A 19,533-nucleotide genomic window follows, 5' to 3' on the forward strand; every position below is an offset into this window, starting at 1 on the left:
GTTTGGTTGGTTGGTTGATTGGTTTGGTTGGTTTGGTTGGCTGGTTGGTTTTTTGTAAGGTTGGTTGGTTGGTTGGTTGGATGTGGTTGGTTGGTCGGTCAGTCGGTTGGTCGGTCGGTTGGTTGGTCAGTTGGTTGAATCAGTGTTTTTTTAATAGCATCATGCACAATATGCCCAACCCTCACAGCTTATAGTTAGTTAGTTAGTTAGTTAGTTAGTTAGTTATTTAGTTGGTTGGTTGGTTGGTTGGTTTGTTGGTTGTGGTTGGTTGGTTGGTTGGTTGGTTGGTTGGTTGTGGTTGGTTGGTTGGTTGGTTGGTTGGTTGGTTGGTCGGCTGGTTGAATCAATGTTTTTTTAATAGCATCATGCACAATATGCCCAACCCTCACAGCTTATAGTTAGTTAGTTAGTTAGTTAGTTAGTTAGTTAGTTAGTTAGTTAGTTGGTTGGTTGGTTGGTTGGTTGGTTGGTCGGCTGGTTGAATCAATGTTTTTTTAATAACATCATGCACAATATGCCCAACCCTCAGAGCTTATAGTTAGTTAGTTAGTTAGTTAGTTAGTTAGTTAGTTAGTTAGTTAGTTAGTTGGTTGGTTGGTTGGTTGTGGTTGGTTGGTTGGTTGGTTGGTCGGCTGGTTGAATCAATGTTTTTTTAATAGCATCATGCACAATATGCCCAACCCTCACAGCTTATAGTTAGTTAGTTAGTTAGTTAGTTAGTTGGTTGGTTGTGGTTGGTCAGTCGGTCGGTTGAATCAGTGTTTTTTTTAATAGCATCATGCACTATATGCCCAACCCTCACAGCTTTACCAGACAAACTGCAGTGGTCATGTTAGATTACAAATCCTTAAAAACCTTTCCTTTACAGCTCTATCTTAAATAAAATAGTCCGCCTTCAGTCTTTTTGCAAATGTTTCAATACAATAAAATGACATAATATTAATACACATTACCAAATGTAAAAGCTTAATTTTTACAAGACAAACGTGTTAAAATATTACTAGTCTAAACCATTTCATTGGTTGATTTGGTTGCTTAGTTGATTGTTTTTTTCTTTTTATTATTGTCATCATGCACAATATGCCCAACCTTCACAGCTTTACAAAACAAATTGCAGTGGTCATGTTAGATTACAAATCATTGAAAACATTTCCTTTACAGCTCTGGCTTAAATAAAATATTTCGACTTCAGTTCCAGCCTTGGCAAAGTGTCTTACAGCAGATTTATTTTATTTCATTATTTTTCTGCCAATGTGTCCAGTAATTCGAAGCCAAAACTTAGCAAAAACTACATTAGATCGGCACTTTATTAAAGCTCGTGTACAGCCCTAGGTATCAGTTGGTTCATTCTACCTATAATTTTTGAGGATAATCCCAAGAAAAACATGAAAACTGATGCTCTACATTTAGAGTTTATAAGTATTGCTTTGTATGTTTTTGAATTAATAGCTTTTTTCCTCACAAAATCTAAATGTCTGCGGTAAAATAAGGTAAAATGTCTAGGCCTTATCCTCTTTTGGGGAGGATTTGGTGATTTTATGCCTTAAATTGATTTCAGTTTTTAATGTGTTTGTGGCTGACAGTCTTTTATGGACAAGACTTTATCATCAGCTCCATTAAAACCCCTTTTTTTCCTTCTCAGATCCCCCTTCAGCCCCAGAAAACCTCTACTGTTTGACAAACCTGACCACCCCGAGCACCATTTCCTGTCGCTGGGACCCCGGACAGCGTGAAACCCACCTTCTCACCAAGTACAGCCTCCACACACACATCAGGTAGTACTTTACTTCCAAAAGGAAAACCCTGAAACGGTTACCAGAAAGCAGATTTTATTTTGGTTTATTTATGGTTTTAAATGTCATTTACAAATATCTGAGAAGTTTCACAATAGTGATTCCATTCCCACAATATAACTTCCTCATTTCAGGGATTCAAATGAGAACTTTACTTACAAGCTGCTTCCTGGAAAGCACCGCTACACCATCCCTCGCTCGGACTTTGTCTTCTTCTCTGAAATGGAGATATATGTGAAGGTAACAAATGAACTTGGAGAAACAACCTCAGATCCTGTCGTTTTGGAACCAGTAAGTGCAGGTGAGAATGATTGAAAACAGTTATTTATTTTGTATAGAGTTTATTTTTTGCAGGTTGCATCTTCATTATTTGCCATTTCACTGTAATTAGTCCTAGAATATTTGGACTGAGCTGTTCTGCTCTGAACACTTTTGCATCTGTCAGTGTCACTCACACATTTATCAAAGTCACCTACTGCACACTTGTTAATTAATTTATTATTATTGTTACTATTTTTTGTAATGTTTTGTCACTTTAACAAATTTTCATATTTTTATCTTTTGTAGTATTCTGTTCCATTTGATGCATATTGTCCTTTGCTGCTGTACATTTGAATTTCCCCCTAGGGGGATCAATAATGTATATCTTATCTCATTTTATCTTATCTTCTCTTACCTTATTTTATCTTATTTTATCTCATTTTATCTTATCTTCTCTTGCCTTATCTTATCTTGTTTTATCTTACCTCATTTTATTTCATTTTATCTTGTCTTACCATATCTTATCTTATCTTATCTTACCTTATCGCATCGCATCGCATCTTATTTAATCTTATCTCATTTTATCTTATCTTATCTTATCTTGCCTTATCTCATTTTATCTTATCTTTTCTTATATTATCTTACCTTATCTTGTTTTATTTTATCTTATCTTATTTTATCATATCTCATTTTATCTTATCTTTTCTTATCTTATCTTATCTTATCTTATCTTCCCTTATTTTATCTTATCACATCTTATTTAATCTTACCTCATTTTATCTTATCTTATCTTGGCTTATCTCATTTTATCTTATCTTTTCTTATATTATCTTACCTTATCGTATTTTATCCTATCTTATTTTATCTTACCTTATCTTATTTTATCTTATCTTCTCGCATCTTATTCAATCTTATCCCATTTTATCTTATCTTATCTTACCTTATCGTATCTATTTTATCTCATCTTATCTTATCTTACCTTATCTTATCGTATCTTGTTTTAGCTTATCTTATCTTATCTTATCTTACCTTACCTTACCTTACCTTACCTTATTTCATATTTCACCAGAACCGTCTTTAATTCTACTTCTTCTTCACAATCATTTATTACACAAACCCAACACGACACAAATAAAAAAAAACGAAGTATCAGAAAAATCCTAAAAGGTTTTTGCTTTGTTTGTTGTTTTATTTCAGCTAAATTTGACCCACCAAAGATTCTGAGTATCCAAGCGATACCTAGAAGGTACGGCTGCCTAACGCTGAGATGGGCCTTATCCCAGCACCAGACCTGGATGCAGGCCGCACGCCTGAACCTGGAGGTCCGAATGAGGACCACTGACCACGGTCAATGGAGTGAACAAATCGTGAGTACAAACCAATCCAGTTACACTCAGTAGTTGAATATTTAACTATTTACTTTTATTCAGGTACTGCTCTCAGATTTGAGGCTCTTCTGCTTCACTTATTTTCGCTTTGATGATACTTTTCACCTCGACCCCACTGCATCTTACAGGCCACCTTTTCTTCACTATATTTATCTGCAGGTTTTATTACTTTAAAGGTAGAAATTTTTCTTTTCTTCATACAATTATTTGAAAACTGTTTGTGATTTACTTTAAAATTCACTGTCAAAATGGAAAAAAAAATCACAAAAACTGAAAATAGGCCTGTTTTTCTGAGGAAAAGTTACCTCAGAAACAAATGATCATCCTACAGAATGTGATGCTTTACTGTAAATTAAATTACTAACTGTGTATAAAAATAGTTCAAATGAGTTCCATGTTAACCGTTTTAAGACTGCCATTATTACAGGTGTCTTCATGTTTTCTTTGCAATAAAAGTGTCAGAAAATGTCTTTTTTGCCAATTTTTTGCACCTTTGTTTTCAGGAAGAAGTTGACTTTCAAAATCTGGCCATTAATTGTCATTATTATAAAACATAAATGCTTAAAACAGTGTGTTTTCGTACAAAAGAAAAAAAAATGGACTTGAAGTTTTTATTTATTGTTTGATTTATTATCAGAAATGACTGTAATTGTCCATAACAAAAGTTTTTGAGATTGCAAAAATAAATAATTATAACTATTTTACATCTGTTCAAATATGCTTTTTGGTGTTGAACATTCAGTACTTATATTATGGCTTCATATTTTTGTTATTTCCAGGTATTTTTTAGTCTGTGTGGAAGTTTCTACTTGTAATAGAGTCCCACTGTGTTTTATAGTGTTATATAATGTCAGAAAGCTCACCGTCAACCAAAACTATCTTCTAAATCTAAAATGTTTAATAACTTAAGATCCACTAAACCTCTCAATACATGTAAATTATTGGAGTAAAATGCAGTTTGTCATCTTTTCATGGTCATCAGATATGACCCATTTGGACGTTCAGAGGCTCTGTAGTTGCTATGGAAACACCGTCATCTTCTGCAACATTGATTCACCAGTAAAACCCATAAAGTTGGATCAATGACAATAAAAAGAGACACTTGGCTTATGTTCAGTTAATGATAGATTTGCTGAAAAAGTCACTTTTTCTTCAGTTTTCTCTGTTTCTAATGTAATCACCCTCAACTTTAATCTAAACTTTTATTAACATCTACAGGATCAGTGAATTAAATATTGGAAAATACATGATTTACACTGAAAACCCACAAAATGCAGAGCATAATATTATGATACATGGTGATAAATAACTCAAGAAAGGCTAAATATAGAGAAAAAACTATTTTGGAACTGCCATATAAGTAATACTGGGTTTTTATGGGTAAAAGTTGAGGATTATTATGTCAGAAACAGAGAACACTGAAAAAAAGTGACTTTTTCAGTGAAAATATCAATAACTGAACATAAACAAGTGTCTCCATCCCATGTCATTTATTTACTGGTGAATCAATGTTGTTGAAGATGATGGAGTTTCCATGGTAACTACGCAGCCTCTGAACGTCCAAATGGGTCATATCTGACCATGAAAAGATGACAAACTGCATTTTACACCAATTATTTACATGTATTGATAGGATTAATGGTTCAGAAGTTATTAAATATTTCAGGTCAGTAGATGGTTTTGATCGCCAGTTACTGTTTTTAATTTACAACTGTTGTCTGAGCTTTTCTGAACATCTATATGATCAGTAAATTAAATACAGGAAAATACATGATTTTCACTCGAAAAATGCAAAATATGGAGGATTATTTTAGAATGACTGGTGATGAATCGCTTAAGAAAGGTTAAATATGCAGAAAAATTAATTTGGGAACTGCCACAAAAGTAACACTGGGTCTTTATGGGTTAAAGTTCAAAGCAGTATCATCATTCAAAAGACAGATTTGATGATAAAAGTTTTGAGGGTGATTTGTATGGTTTGTTTGCTCTTGGTCATATGTTAGACCGCACTGAACCGTGTGAGAGCAACAAAATCCGTTGACCAGTGTCGCCTCCTCCACGGGACTCGCTATATTTCCCAGATCAGAGTCAGATACCAACAAAGCCCCTGGAGTGAATGGAGCAGCAGCCAGTCTGGAGTCACCTTGGAGAGTGGTAGGACCCAGATCAATTCAATGTGGCACAATCAGTCACTTGAACATTTTCCAATCTGTTGCCTTTTCTTCCATTTCCTGGCCTTTTCAATATATGCTAATGTCATGTTTTACATCTCCCATTGCTTTGCTCTATAGCACAGGGTGAATTGATGTATTGAGTTTTGCTGCACACTCTAGCAGTGAATCCATAGACTCGTCTTGTATAGAAAAGTTCTACTTTCTAAAGGGTGAGAATAGAAGCGCAGGCCTTTGACAAGCCCTGAAACTGACAGCCGTCTCTTTCTTTTCAGCTCCGACTGGACGCTTAGACTCCTGGGTGAAGACTTCAGGAGATCAAATGCACAAACAACGTAACATACATTTGTTTTGGAAGGTGCACATATCACACTCATAGCCTGACACCTGTCACAAACTTATGTGTTTTCTCTTACAGTGCTAGATGAGTGTGAGGTCTGCCAGTAAAATATCCTGTATTTTTTTTTTTTTCTGTTTCAGCCTTCAAAACAATTTCATGCCAACAGCCAAAATGTGTCATATGTTGTCTCACTGCAAAAAGGTGAAAAGGGTCAGGTGTGTGTTACAGTGGGGAATTACTGCTCCTTCCAGCTCCCTGCAAAAGCAAAGAAGGTGTATCTGAGTGCAGTAAATGCAGCAGGGAAATCCACCCCCACTGAAGTTCGCATTTACACCCCTAAAGGTAAAACTGACATCTTTACACTTGTTTGAACCGGTTTACGGCTGCGGTGGTTTCATGTTTCAAGTCAAACTCTGTATGTACTGTATATATGTACATGCAATTATTTGAATTGTGTATGAAAGAATGCAAAAAGAAAAAAAAAAAAAAAAACAGTACAAGCTGGTGGAGAGTCTAAAATGTGCATGTTTTATTTTCTCCCCGGATTATGTTGCTCATAAGACACAGTACAGTTTAACCTATAAAGACCCAATGTTGACTTTTGTGGCAGTTCCCAAATAAAGTTTTTCTTTTCAATGATTTATCACTATTTATTATAGTACTTTCCTCTGTATTTAGTGTTTTGTCAATGAAAACCATGTATTTTCTTGTATTTAATTTACTGATCATGCAGATGTTCATAGAGCTTAGATTAACCCATAAAGACCCAAACACCAACCACTTACCAAAACCATGTTCTGATCTAAAATGTTTAATAACTTCTGAACCACTAATTCTATCAATACATGTAAATAATTGGTGTAACATACAGTTTGTCATCTTTTCATGGTCATCAGATATGACCCATTTGGATGTTCAGAGGCTCTGTAGTGAATGTGGAAACACTGTCATCTTCAACATTGATTCACCAGTAAAACAAATAAAGTTGGATCAATGACAGTGGAAATGCTTGTTTTTACATTCAATTATTGATACCTTCACTGAAAAAGTCACTTTTTCTTCAGTTTTCTCTGTTTCTGATGTAATCACCCTCAACTTTAATCTGAGCTTTTATGAACATCTACACGATCAGTGAATTAAATATTGGAAAATACATTATTTACACTAAAACCCCACAAAATACAGAGCGTAATACTATAATACATGGTGATAAATAACTCAAGAAAGGCTAAATATAGAGAAACAAGAAAAGCACTTGGAGAGCGCAGACCTCCACCAAGAGAGACACCCCCCCCCATCACCACTAAAATTTAATAATTTCTTCCTTGTGCCAGTATCAACATTTCCTGAAAATTTCATGAAAATCTGTCCATAACTTTTTGAGTTATGTTGCTAACAAACAAACACACACGCACGCAAACACACAAAGCAAAGTGACCACAATACCTCCTAGCGAAGGTAAAACTGCCATATAAGTAATACTGGGTCTTTATGGGTAAAAGTTGAGGATTATTATGTCAGAAACAGAGAACACCGAAAAAAAAAAGTGACTTTTTCAGTGAAAATATCAATAACTGAACTTAAACAAGTGTCTCAATCCGCTGTCATTTATTTACTGGGGAATCAATGTTGTAGAAGATGATGGTGTATCCACGTTCACTGTGGAGCCTCTGAACATGCAAATGGGTCATATCTGATGGCCATGAAAAGATGACAAACTGCATTTCACACCAATTATTAACATGTATTGATAGGATTAATGGATCAGAAGTCATTAAATATTTCAAAGTCATGCTCTTAAGTTATTTTGTTCAAAGGGGAAATGCAAAACTTTCTAATTACTTACATTTATTTTCAAGACTTTCAACACATACTCCTGTAAACTCATCAGAACATTACATGAACAGCTCCACTAGAAGCCAAAGAACCATATTGTTCTGTCTTAATAAAGAAAACACACATATCTGCCAAAATTAGATTGGAAAGGAGTATTGAAACTAGAATAAAAGTGTAGCCACTGAAAAGCACTGAATAAAGCCTTAAATCTAAAATAGATAAAACTCAGCAAAGTGTGCTTATTTTAAGTAACAGACACAGTGAAGTGAGTCAGACTTAATACTCTTAAACTGGGAAGAAGATGTTCACTTTTTTAAAAAGTAAAAGAATCTTGTTGGTCTGATAGGATATTATGCAAATTATTGTTTTATCTTGTTAATGATTAGTTTTAACTCAGTGCCTTATTAAGATATTATTCATGTTGTCATTTCCCAAAAACATCTCATTTCTAATAATAAACATGCTTGATGAGACTATTTTTCATTTGATTAAAAAAAACAACTGACTAATTTCCCAGAATCAATCATTTTTTCTTTGCATAATAAAACATTTATTCAAATGAATAAACCTTTAGTTTTCATTCCTTCAGATGTAATTTTAACCCAGTACTTCTTTTGTGGCAGTTCCCAAATGATTTTTTTCTCTTTTTTTTAACCTTCCTTAAGCAATTTATCACCATTTATTGTAATATTATCTTCTGTATTTTACATTTTCAAGTGAAAATCGGGTATTTTCCTATATTTAATGTACTACTCATGTAGACGTCCATAAAAGCCTGGATTAAAGTTGAGGGTTATTATATCAGAAACAGAGAAAACAAAGAAAAAGTAAGTTTTTCAATAAAATCTATTATGAACTGAACATAAAACAACTGTCTCTATCCACTTACTGGTAAATCAGTGTTGTAGAAGATGACTCTGAGCCTCCAAATGGGTCATTTGTGATGACCATGAAAAGACGAAAAACTGCATTTTACACCCATTATTTACACTGATTGACAAGATTAGTGAATCAACAGATATTAAACATTTTATACTGGTAAATAATATTGGTCGCCAGTGGATGTTTGGGTCTTTATGGGTTAAGTCAGTGGTTCTCAAACTTTTTACAGTGAAATACGTATTTTTAGCCACGTACCCCCAACTCTCACTTCAGCAAATTTGATTGAAAAAATTTGGCAAAATCTGTCCCTGTGCCAAAGGTGTCTGTTTATATTTTCAAAACTTTGTAAACAAACAACATATATTTAACTTTAATATATTAAAAATAACAAATCTTTATAAGCAAATTTTGTGCAAAATATAAACTGAAAACTGCCCTCTTTCACTGATAAGAAAAATACATTAAATGGTCATGAATGAATAAATGAACCTTTCATCAACACACAAAAATTACTTACTCAGATAATCTCATCTCAAATAATATAAAATAGAAATGTTATTAAAATGTTACCAAAACTTAAACAAGATGACAGACAATAATACAAAAAAAACCCAAAAAACAATACAATAAAAATACTGAAAACTAATAAGGTCAAGAGTGTCAATTTTATTATATGAATGCATTTTTCACATTTTATATTTCAGCATTAATTCTCATTATTTATTTTTTATTCAGTACATGATGATTATTTAATGTATTTATCAAAAAAAAAAAAAAAAATCATACATATATTTCATCACCCGTACACTATCTCTGTTAAATTGTATATAACTATAGAGATGACTACAGGTTAATGCCACTGTGATCATCCTATGTCTATTTGTTTTTTTTTTATGTTTGTTGTTTGTCTGTTTTAATGATGTTTATGTCATCATTGTATGTATTTCTTACATTTTTAATTTATAGTGAATGTGTGATATATCAATGTTGGCTGTTTTATGTCTTGTTCTGTCTCCTGCCTAGGGGCTGCAGATGAAAAGTAGTTCTTTTTACTAATTTTGGCATATTTACATGGGTGTGTTTTTTATACAGCAATGTTCATAAATATGCATGGTCCCTATTAAATGAACCAGTGAAATAAAATAAATAAATAAGTACCCCCTGGGCTTCTTCCAAGTACCCCCAGGGGTACATGTACCTCACTTTGGGAACCCCTCAGTTAAGTGACTGATAATTGACCTATAATTATTTACTTCATTAAAAAATATCGATTCTGCAATATATCGCAATATTTCATTTCACACACTGTATCAGTGTTAAAAAGTACTGTATGGATATTTTTAGGTAATTATTCAAATGCAGATATTGTGGAGGTTCATTTTTCTTTTTTGTTTTTGTTTATATTTTATTTATTATTATTTAACACGCTTTTATTTAGTAATGTTAGGTATTGGGATTGCACAAAAATAATGTTATGATGTTAGTTATGAACTAATAGAATATGAACATTTGAACAGGATCTTAAACTGTAATGTCTGTAAAACATAATTTAAGTTTTAACACAGGAAAATGTTGATATAGCATTAGATCCTGTTCTGATCAAATAAAAATGTTAGTATTTGTACATATTTCTGGTGTAATTCAATTCTTCAAGGAAATAACCATTTAAAAAAAGAAACAAGCAAAAAATGGCCTTTTTAACAGTATCATGATATATCGTGATATATCATATCGTGATCCTAGAATTGTAATTTGTATCGTATCGTCATATTATTGCCAATACACACCCCTGCTTCATAAGTCGCTTTTCCATTAAACATCTGCACAAAACTTTACCGATATTTACTAAATGTCGAAAAAACAAAAGTGCATAATGTTGGTTTTTCCATTAAATCACAAATGCGATGATTTGTTTATTTATTATCACGAGATGACACGAGAAGTCATTCCATAAACATGGCTACATAAATATCATGTTGATTTACAGATATATTCATTATTATTACATATTACCCCTCTATCTCACACTAAATTAAAAAATTATTTGGTTTCCTGGTGTGTCCACACACACCGCGACATGTTTCTTCTTCTTCTTCGCTTGTTGTAATGTCCGTCAACATGCGTTTTTTTAATTCACTTTACTCTAGTTCCATTGCAGTTTTGCATGATATACTATTTGCGCTACGCCCGAAAAATCCCCTCTTGCCAGCACAAAAACTTTTAATTGAAAATGAGACTTTTGGCGAAATTGTCATTTTTCCATTAGGCAAGGCAAGTTTATTTGTATAGCACATTTCAGCAACAAGACAATTCAAGGTGCTTTACACAGGACATTGAAATACAACGACAAGGGAAAAAGAAACACATTTAAAATATTATAAAAGAAGCGTAAAAGGTGATTAAAAACAGCAAGTAAGAAAAAAATACACATAAAACCCAAAAATATAAAACCACACCTATATTAAAGTAAGAGTTGCAGTGCAGAGTTTCGATGGAGAATGTAAAATTTAAAACTAAAAAGCCTTTTAGTCCTAATGCAGTCATAATTTACATTATATAAATTTTTATCCGCAAGTTATATTTGCGCAATTTGAGGGTCAATGGAAAAGCGACTAGTGTCATAGTAACTATATTATACGTATACTATGATACCTGATACTGTGACCATGTGACTCTAAATTTGAATAAACTGTGTGTGATGAATTGTCTTTCTGTTTGCAGCTCATTCTGCTTTACTGGGCGATATCGTGATCACCCCCTATGACGACAGATCCCTGCTGGTCCGATGGACAGGTCTAGATTCCTCTGCTCTCACTGGTTATGTGGTCGAATGGAGACCTTTGTTACAAACAGACCCCTCCTTCGTCGGCTTTGATATCGTCGACCGAAACCAGTCAAGCCTCATCATAACAGGTATCAATATTTAGTCTGAAGCTTTGTCCTCAGTGTTTGACGCTGCTGTGATACTGATTGGTTCATCCCACTCCACTAGAATCCAAACAGTCCCCCTTGTGCAGGGCCTTGTGTTTCCTGCCTGTACACAGCCAGGAGCTTACGGCCACTGATCCACTCTAACCTCTTCACTCTCATCAATAGGCAGCTTTGAGCCGTACAAGCCCTACGGGATCTCTGTGTATCCCAGGTTTAAGGACGGGATAGGGCTGCCTCAGACTGCTAATGCCTACGCCAGACAAAAGGGTAAGTCGCCAAAGACACATGAAGGATCCCACAAAGAGCAGGCAGAGGTGTGAGAGTTGGAATACTTCAACTTTCAAGAAGTCAGAACAGAGTTTACCACCAGCAAAAAACATGCACTGAGCAGGTCATCAGAAACAGTTCATATGTGGTTGAATAATGCCCTCTAGTGGACGGAAATGGAAACTTTAGATCAGTGGAACGTTTGGATTTCAATAATCATTAAGCAAACCAACATCTTAAATAAAAATATACATTGTTGCTGTAAAAATGACAAGAAATAATTAAAAAAAAAAAAAAAAAGAAGAAGAATATGTAGCATGAAAAACAGAATGCTCTAGACACGCAAAACTGTTTGAGCACATGTAAAATAGTTAAATGTTTATTTGTGTAATCTCATCAAATTTTGTTATGAACATTTGCAGTTGTTTATCATTATAAATATGATTTAAAGAAAAGAAAATTAGTTTTTTGGTTGTTTTTTTTTTGCTATAACACACGGTTTTAAGCATATATGACATGTAATAATGATAATCAGTAGCCAGATATTGAAAGTTAAGTTCTTCCTAAAAAAAAAATGTGTAAATGAAGTGTCCAAAAGAAATGTTGACGTGTCCTTGGGCAAGACATTGATCCCTAAATTGCTGCCTGGCAGCACCTTGCATGGTGGCAGCCGCCTACTGGTGTGTGTGTGTGTGTGTGTGTGTGTGTGTGTGTGTGTGTGTGTGTGTGTGTGTGTGAGAGAGAGAGAGAGAGAGAATGGGTGAATGTGAAGCTTTGTAAAGCGCTTTGGGCACCATGAAAGTGTATAAAATGCGCTATATAAGTGCAATCCAGTCCAGTCCAAAAATTGGCAAAAAAGACATTTTCTGACAATTTTATTGCAAAAAAAAAACACATAGAGAAATTTAGACTGTGTGTTATAATGGTAGTTTCAAAAGGATTAAGTAACAATTTTGGTTATATGCATTTTACATGATTGTGATTTTTCGACTGCTTCCAAAACACCTATACTTTCTACTTGACATCTTCACTGTGGGCTCATTTTAGTTTTGATACCTTTGAGGCTAAGGTTAGATTACATTTACTTTGCATCAGTATAACCGCAAGACTATAAATAATCACACATTAACAAAATAATCCCCTTGGTGTCTCCTTTTTATTATAACTGAGCAATGAATACATTTATAACTAGTGTAAAACTGTGACAGGTATTAGTATTTCTCTGATGTAGAGATCTATGAACTCAAACCAATTCCAAAAAAGTCAAAACACTGTAATATGTCATAAAAACAGAATGCATGAATGCATGCAGAATGTATGCAGAATGTATGTTATTCATATGTTATTCTCAATGGAAGATTAAAAACAAATGTCAAATGGTTAAACAGACAAAAATAAGGTACATTTTAATTTAATGGCAGCAGCACACTACCAGAAAAGTTGGGATGGGGGCAAGAAAAGGCTGGAAAAGTAAGTTGTACCAAAAAAAAAAAAACATTTAGAGGAACATTTTAGGGTTGACAAACTATAAATAAAAAGCAGAAGTAAAAGAAAGAAACTGACATTTATTGCTCTGTGAAAATGACATCTTTATTGCTTTGTTTGTGTTCAGAAACGAAAGTATTTCAATATATTCTGTGAAATAAGGGAAGTAGGGGTACACCTCTGTTTTGAATAATATACAATTCACTTGGAAAATGAATCATTATTCATTATTATATTTGTAAGGTCCAAAATATTTAGTGGGATTTTTACATTCACTCTAAATGTTATTCTGTCCGTTTGACTCCAAATGGTACACCATCTTAGAATAGATGAGTTGATGAGGGAAAAAAGCTGATCAAAGTCTGTGCTTCCTCATGTTTTCTAAAGTAGAGAAGTGGAATAACTACTATGACTTTAACCAGACTACTTGACTAATGAATATGTGGAACCAACATGCTCCTATTTTCTTTGTTCCTTTCTTGAAGCTCCATCTATGGCTCCAAAAATGAGAATTAAAAAGACCTGGCAGTCTCATGTTGAGCTCACCTGGGATGAAATACCATTAGACCAAAGGAACGGGATTATCCAAAGCTACAGTGTGTTTTACTGGGCTCAGAAGGGACCCGTTCACGGTAGGTGAACTATCCTGCCTGATGTTTTTGTAGATTTTCCATGTTTTCTATACCGTCTGACATGTGACCTCTCTTTAAGTTGTGAATGCAAAGCCCGATGAGAGGAGGGTTCTGCTCAAAGACCTTAACAACAGGCTTTTGTATGACGCCTTCATGATGGTCAGCACACTTGGTGGGAATTATAATGGATCAGTAATCCACTTTGGTGTTGAGCCTTTCGGTTAGTATCATTGTTTTTAATGCTTTTTTCAGTAATATGAGCTTTGTCCCACCTTAGATTTTTTATTCATGATTATAACCTCTTTCCAGATGCAGTCGCTGTTGTGATGATTGCAATTTCATCCTGCGTTGCTCTGTCTTTGATGGTAATTTGTTTGGCCATGACTTGTTTCTCCAAGCACAAAAGGTGAGATCATAGTGAGGACATCTTATTATACTGCAGTGATTCTCAACTGGTGGGTTGCAAACTCTTTTTCCTTGGGTCATGAGCCTCTGTCTGAGCAAAAAATATAATGTTAAGAAACCAAATGCTGTGCTTATTTGTTATGGAGTTGAGTGCCGTCCATTCACACTCCCCAACAGTAGGTGTTAGTAATGTGCTGTAATACTAATTAATGCCAGACATTTCAAAGCATAAAAGAAGACCCAAAAGTTTCATGGCAAAACTCAGGTATGACAACGACTACATCAGATATGGTTTCACCTGCACTGAGGACAAAAACCTCAGTGTGTTTAATTCTTGAATAAGTGACTCAATGCACTTTTTATTGCTAACTAAGTGCACTTTTTTAGTGTGGGTTAAAATGTACCTAATTTAGTGTTAAAGGGAATATTTCCATATTTATCACCACCACCTGCTGGTCAGTTTGGTTTATCATTAACCCTTTCATGCACAAATTATGAGAACCTTAATCAAATTTTTTTCCTGAGTGTTTTTATTGCTCTTTAGGCATGAAAAAAATAATGTGATTGAAAATTTTCTTTTAAAAAATAAATAAAATAAAAATAATTTTAAAAAATTAAAAAATACATTTAAAAAAATTATAATGAAAAAGTCTTATGAACCTATTTTTCATTAAGTTGCAAAAATGTCCACTCAGCTGGACACCACTCATTTAATTTTTGATGCACATAAAGATGAATTAGTGATAAATTGTGTGAAAACTATGGGGAGGGCTTGTGATTCTGGGGGTTTATGCTCAGGGGAGATCTACATAATGTTACCAATTCATGTCAGAAAAGATATGTAGTGTCTTGAAACTTTAATAAAGATATGTGTAAAAAAACCAAAACAAAATAAAAAAAAAAACAATGAAAAGAACAACAAAATTCATGAATATACAAGAGAACAGCTGTAGAATAGCTGTCCACTGTAGGGACCAGTACACATGAAAGGGTTAAAATTGTCTTCTGTGTTTTCATTCTATGATGTCTATATTATAAAAGCCAAGTGGCCTCTACGTGTGTGTGTGTATGTGTATGTGTGTCTCTATATTCACACAAAATCCGGAAAGAGCTGACTGCTGCAGTTTGTCATACTTATGTATTTTTGGTCAAGGAACAGACTAGTGAAACAGCAAGTTGATAGGACCAATATTTTGGGAGATATTAGTAATTTTGGAATACGATAGCCTCATAATCATGTTGCTATACCCAGAGCACTTTAGCGGTGACTGCTGGGCAAATGCGGTACAGCATGCACAAATACTCAACAGCTTAAAAACTACCACATCTAGAACCCATGGATCAACACGCTGGTTCTGTATTATATCAGGTTCAAAACATACCATTGTGGGGGCAGCTGCGTCCTAGATACCTGGAAAGTCTTGCTTGTGACCGGTGGCTTGTCGGTTCGATTCCCTGGACTGGCAGAGAGTTGTTGGCTGATGTGCCCTTGAGCAAGGCATTTAACTCCCCATTTGCTCCCCAGGCGCCTGAGATGGTGAGCCCACTGCTCCTAGTCTGCAGTGTGTGATGCATGATCTACTGATGAGTTAAAGACAGAAGACAAATTTCAGTGTGTGGTGCATGTTTACATGTGTGAACCCTTAATGACAAAGTAAAGACTCTTCTTCTAAATACATTTGAGAAGTTTAACTTTTATCAGTTTGGGTCTTGTCTTGTCCTTAAGGGGTGATAGTGGGTCCTGAAGCCAGACCAGTTGAGAACCACTGTTATATTGGAAGTTTGTCTGTTTTTATTTTGATGCTATTTTTGTTGTTATTACTTTGCTTTACAGATTGAAGATGCGTCTTTGGCCAATTGTTCCAGATCCAGCTAACAGTAGCATCAGGAAATGGTCATCAGAATCATTACAGGTATGTAAAACTAGAATCTACCTGAGGAAGATGAAAACTGTCGATATTGTTGATAGCGAGAATGGTGTTGGGCAGGAAGTGCAGACCACCCAAAAGCTTCAAGGAACGAAAATATTCAAACTGTGCAATAAACTGTACTCATATGTATAATCTGTATACATGTGCATATACATATATATATATATATATATATATATATATATATATATATATATATATATATATATATATATATATATATATATAATTATGTATGTAGATATGTGTGTATAGGTGTACATATGAGTATCTCCTATCCAATCTGTGGTATGATCAGCATGTTCACAGCTGTAAATAGTATTTATAGCTTTTTTGATTTGTCTTTATTATTGATTATGTTCTTTTTTGCTCTCGTTTGCTTTGTTTGTGCTCCACTATAGCTGCTCTAAATCTAATTCCCCTTGTGGGACTAATAAAGGAATATCTTATCTTATCTTATCTTATCTTATTCATTCATACAGTAAAAACAATGAACAATGAGAACAATGAATATTGATATTTCTGTATCTGTTACACCAAAGCCACTGTTAATAATATGGTTGAAATAACAATAATTATGTGATTAAGAATTTTCAGCACTTTTTTATGACAATGTTGGCTTTGATTTTGCATTCATTTTAGTTTTATTTGCTTTATAAATGCATAGATAGGTTTATTTTTATTTTCAGGAGTACTTCAGGAGTAGTCTCAGGTCTGTCTGCTTTAGACCAGCTCTAAATGTACAGTGTCATGAGATAACTTTTGTTATTATGTGACGCTATATATATAAAATTTGATTCATTGATTCATTGATTGATTTCCTCATAATAACTGAAAAATTAAAACTAAATGAAAACTCTTAAGCCAGTTTACAGACATTCATCAGAATCCTCCAGGAGCAAACAGTTGGTGACAGTAGTGAGGACAAACCTCCTTTTAACAGCAGAAACCTGGAGCAGATCTAGACTCCTGGAGGATGGACATCTGCCTTGACCATTTGGGGTTAAAGAGAGAGGGTTAAAGGGAAGAGAAAGAGAGAGAGAGATTGTGGAGGGGTGGGGGGGGGGAGGGGGACATGGTTGCACAGAAATCCTTTTTAGATATAGAATATTTAGAAGCTGACAAACATAGGCTTGAAGACTGCATATCATCAAATCTGATTTACATTTTTTTAATTAAAGGTGCCACAGTGCATAAAGGCCATTTTATTGTAACACCATTAATGATTAACATGAGGAAAGAATGAAGCAGATTTCACCTACAACCCTACTGTGTATTTTCTGTTTTTACTGAATGTTTAGTGCAGTGTTTTTCAACCTTGGGGTTGGGACCCCAAATGGGGTCACCTGGAATTCAAATGGGGTCACCTGAAATTTCTAGTAATTGGAAAAAAAAAAAAAAAACCCAGCCAAACAAAAAAAAACCTTACTGATAAAAAATATACGGTGAGTTGAGAGAGACAATCCCAATACATAAAAGACATGACAAACTGTGAAGCTGAAACTGAAGCATTGTGGTACTGTTTATCTTTCAAATGTTCATTGTGGAGGGCAACACGGTGGTGCAGTGGTTAGCACTCGTGCCTCACAGCAAGAAGGTCCTGGGTTCGATTCCAACACCAGTCGATGGAGGTGGGACCTTTCTGTGTGGAGTTTGCATGTTCTCCCCGTGTCTGTGCAAGTTCTCTCCGGGTACTCCGGCTTCCTCCCACCATCCAAAGACATGCACTGATAGGTTAATCTGAATTGCCCGTAGGTGTGAATGTGAGAGTGATTGTTTGTCTCTATATGTTCAGCCCTGCGATGAACTGGCGACTTGTCCAGGGTGTACCCCGCCTTCACCCCTATGTAACTGGGATAGGCTCCAAGCGACCCCCGTGACCCTAGTGAGGATAAAGCGGGTTCAGAAAATGAATGTTCATTGTGGTCTGTTTTAGATGCTGCAGCTCTTTCATAATAATGTACATATCCTGACCAAGGAAAATAAAATTCTCACTTTGTGCAATAATCTACACCTGGCTTTTCTGCTTCCGTCCATAATAATATACATTATATAGACTGTCACCTAAAATTAACATTTATTTGCAACATAGTATAGCAAACTATTACATGATCAAAAACAAATTAATTTTAGCAAAAATTTCCAGCAAAAAGTCTTGTTTAGAATGTCAGGGGTCGCCGGAAATTTGTGATGTTAAAATGAGGTCATGAGCCAAAAAAGATTGGGAACCACCGGTTTTGTCTATTTTTCCTTTGCAGGAATCCCTCCGTACTTCAGACAGCGAGGAGCCCAACCCAGTATTCCTGACCCACCTCAGCTTCTTGGACCTACATATGACAATGACAAAAGAGAAGGATGACCTTTTCCTGAGCGACCCGGAGGACACCAGCGACCTGGGAGAGTCCATCTGTGGTTCACCATTCATCCCTGGCTACTCTGGAACTAACAGTGATTCTGTTCCCTACGCCACCGTCATCTGCTCCAGTCCATGTTCCAGTCCACCGTCCAAGGACTGTCATGTCTACCTGCGCTCCGAGTCCACGCAGCCGCTTCTGGAGACAGAGGAAGCCTTCACCCCAAAGTGCTACCAGATTATTCCATCTGATAGGATGATGAAGAGGGAGCAGTGTTTCTTTGGGCCATGCCCTAATGATGAGGTTGAGGGAGAGGCAGATATTGTGTGGAATGAGTTTCCTTTTCTACGAGCATTAGCCATGAATGAACCTCACAATGACTAAAAGTATTTGGCTGATTGGAAGAGAAAGATGTTTGTGCAAATTTGACTTTATATTGTGAGCCTGAATGATGCATGAGGTATGATGAGATGTGAGGTATAAGATGTGAGAAAGAGCTGTAAATGCAAGATACTGAAGACAAAACATTTTTTTCTGTCAGATGATTGAGATGCTTGTGCTTGTTTTCTGTACTGAACTATGAAGCTGTGAAAATACATCATTCCTATGTTTGAAAATAAACATTTCTTTCCTTAAAAAGATTAAAACCGACATTTTTGGTATCTTTCAGTGAACCTCAGTGAAATATTTCTCTGTTAAGTAGATTAGCTTCTATAAATAAGCTCACATTTTTTCCAGTCAATTTTTCATTAACTTCTATAATGGGATATTATGTAGGCTATTTATCAAATTTCCTTCCACAGCACCTAATATTTTTTTCTTTAGGGGATGAGGTTGAAAATGATACCAGCTTAATC

General features: G+C 35.0%; 1 protein-coding gene across 1 annotated transcript in view; it reads left to right on the top strand.

Moving 5' to 3' along the window:
- The window catches only part of csf3r (colony stimulating factor 3 receptor), a 33,220-nt gene extending 13,903 nt beyond the window's left edge, over window positions 1-19,317 (top strand). Inside the window, exons 5-17 of the mRNA XM_030158857.1 lie at window positions 1,643-1,775; window positions 1,928-2,094; window positions 3,252-3,421; window positions 5,446-5,596; window positions 5,889-5,971; window positions 6,094-6,295; window positions 11,393-11,584; window positions 11,768-11,869; window positions 13,840-13,986; window positions 14,066-14,206; window positions 14,296-14,392; window positions 16,226-16,304; window positions 18,581-19,317. Of these exons, the coding sequence (XP_030014717.1) occupies window positions 1,643-1,775; window positions 1,928-2,094; window positions 3,252-3,421; window positions 5,446-5,596; window positions 5,889-5,971; window positions 6,094-6,295; window positions 11,393-11,584; window positions 11,768-11,869; window positions 13,840-13,986; window positions 14,066-14,206; window positions 14,296-14,392; window positions 16,226-16,304; window positions 18,581-19,060 (2,144 nt within the window). The 3' untranslated portion in view covers window positions 19,061-19,317. The remainder of the gene's footprint in view (window positions 1-1,642; window positions 1,776-1,927; window positions 2,095-3,251; window positions 3,422-5,445; window positions 5,597-5,888; window positions 5,972-6,093; window positions 6,296-11,392; window positions 11,585-11,767; window positions 11,870-13,839; window positions 13,987-14,065; window positions 14,207-14,295; window positions 14,393-16,225; window positions 16,305-18,580) is intronic.
- The last annotated feature ends 216 nt before the right edge of the window (window positions 19,318-19,533 follow it).

This window comes from Sphaeramia orbicularis, chromosome 16 (genome assembly GCF_902148855.1).
Source record: "Sphaeramia orbicularis chromosome 16, fSphaOr1.1, whole genome shotgun sequence".
Lineage (NCBI taxonomy): Eukaryota > Metazoa > Chordata > Actinopteri > Kurtiformes > Apogonidae > Sphaeramia > Sphaeramia orbicularis.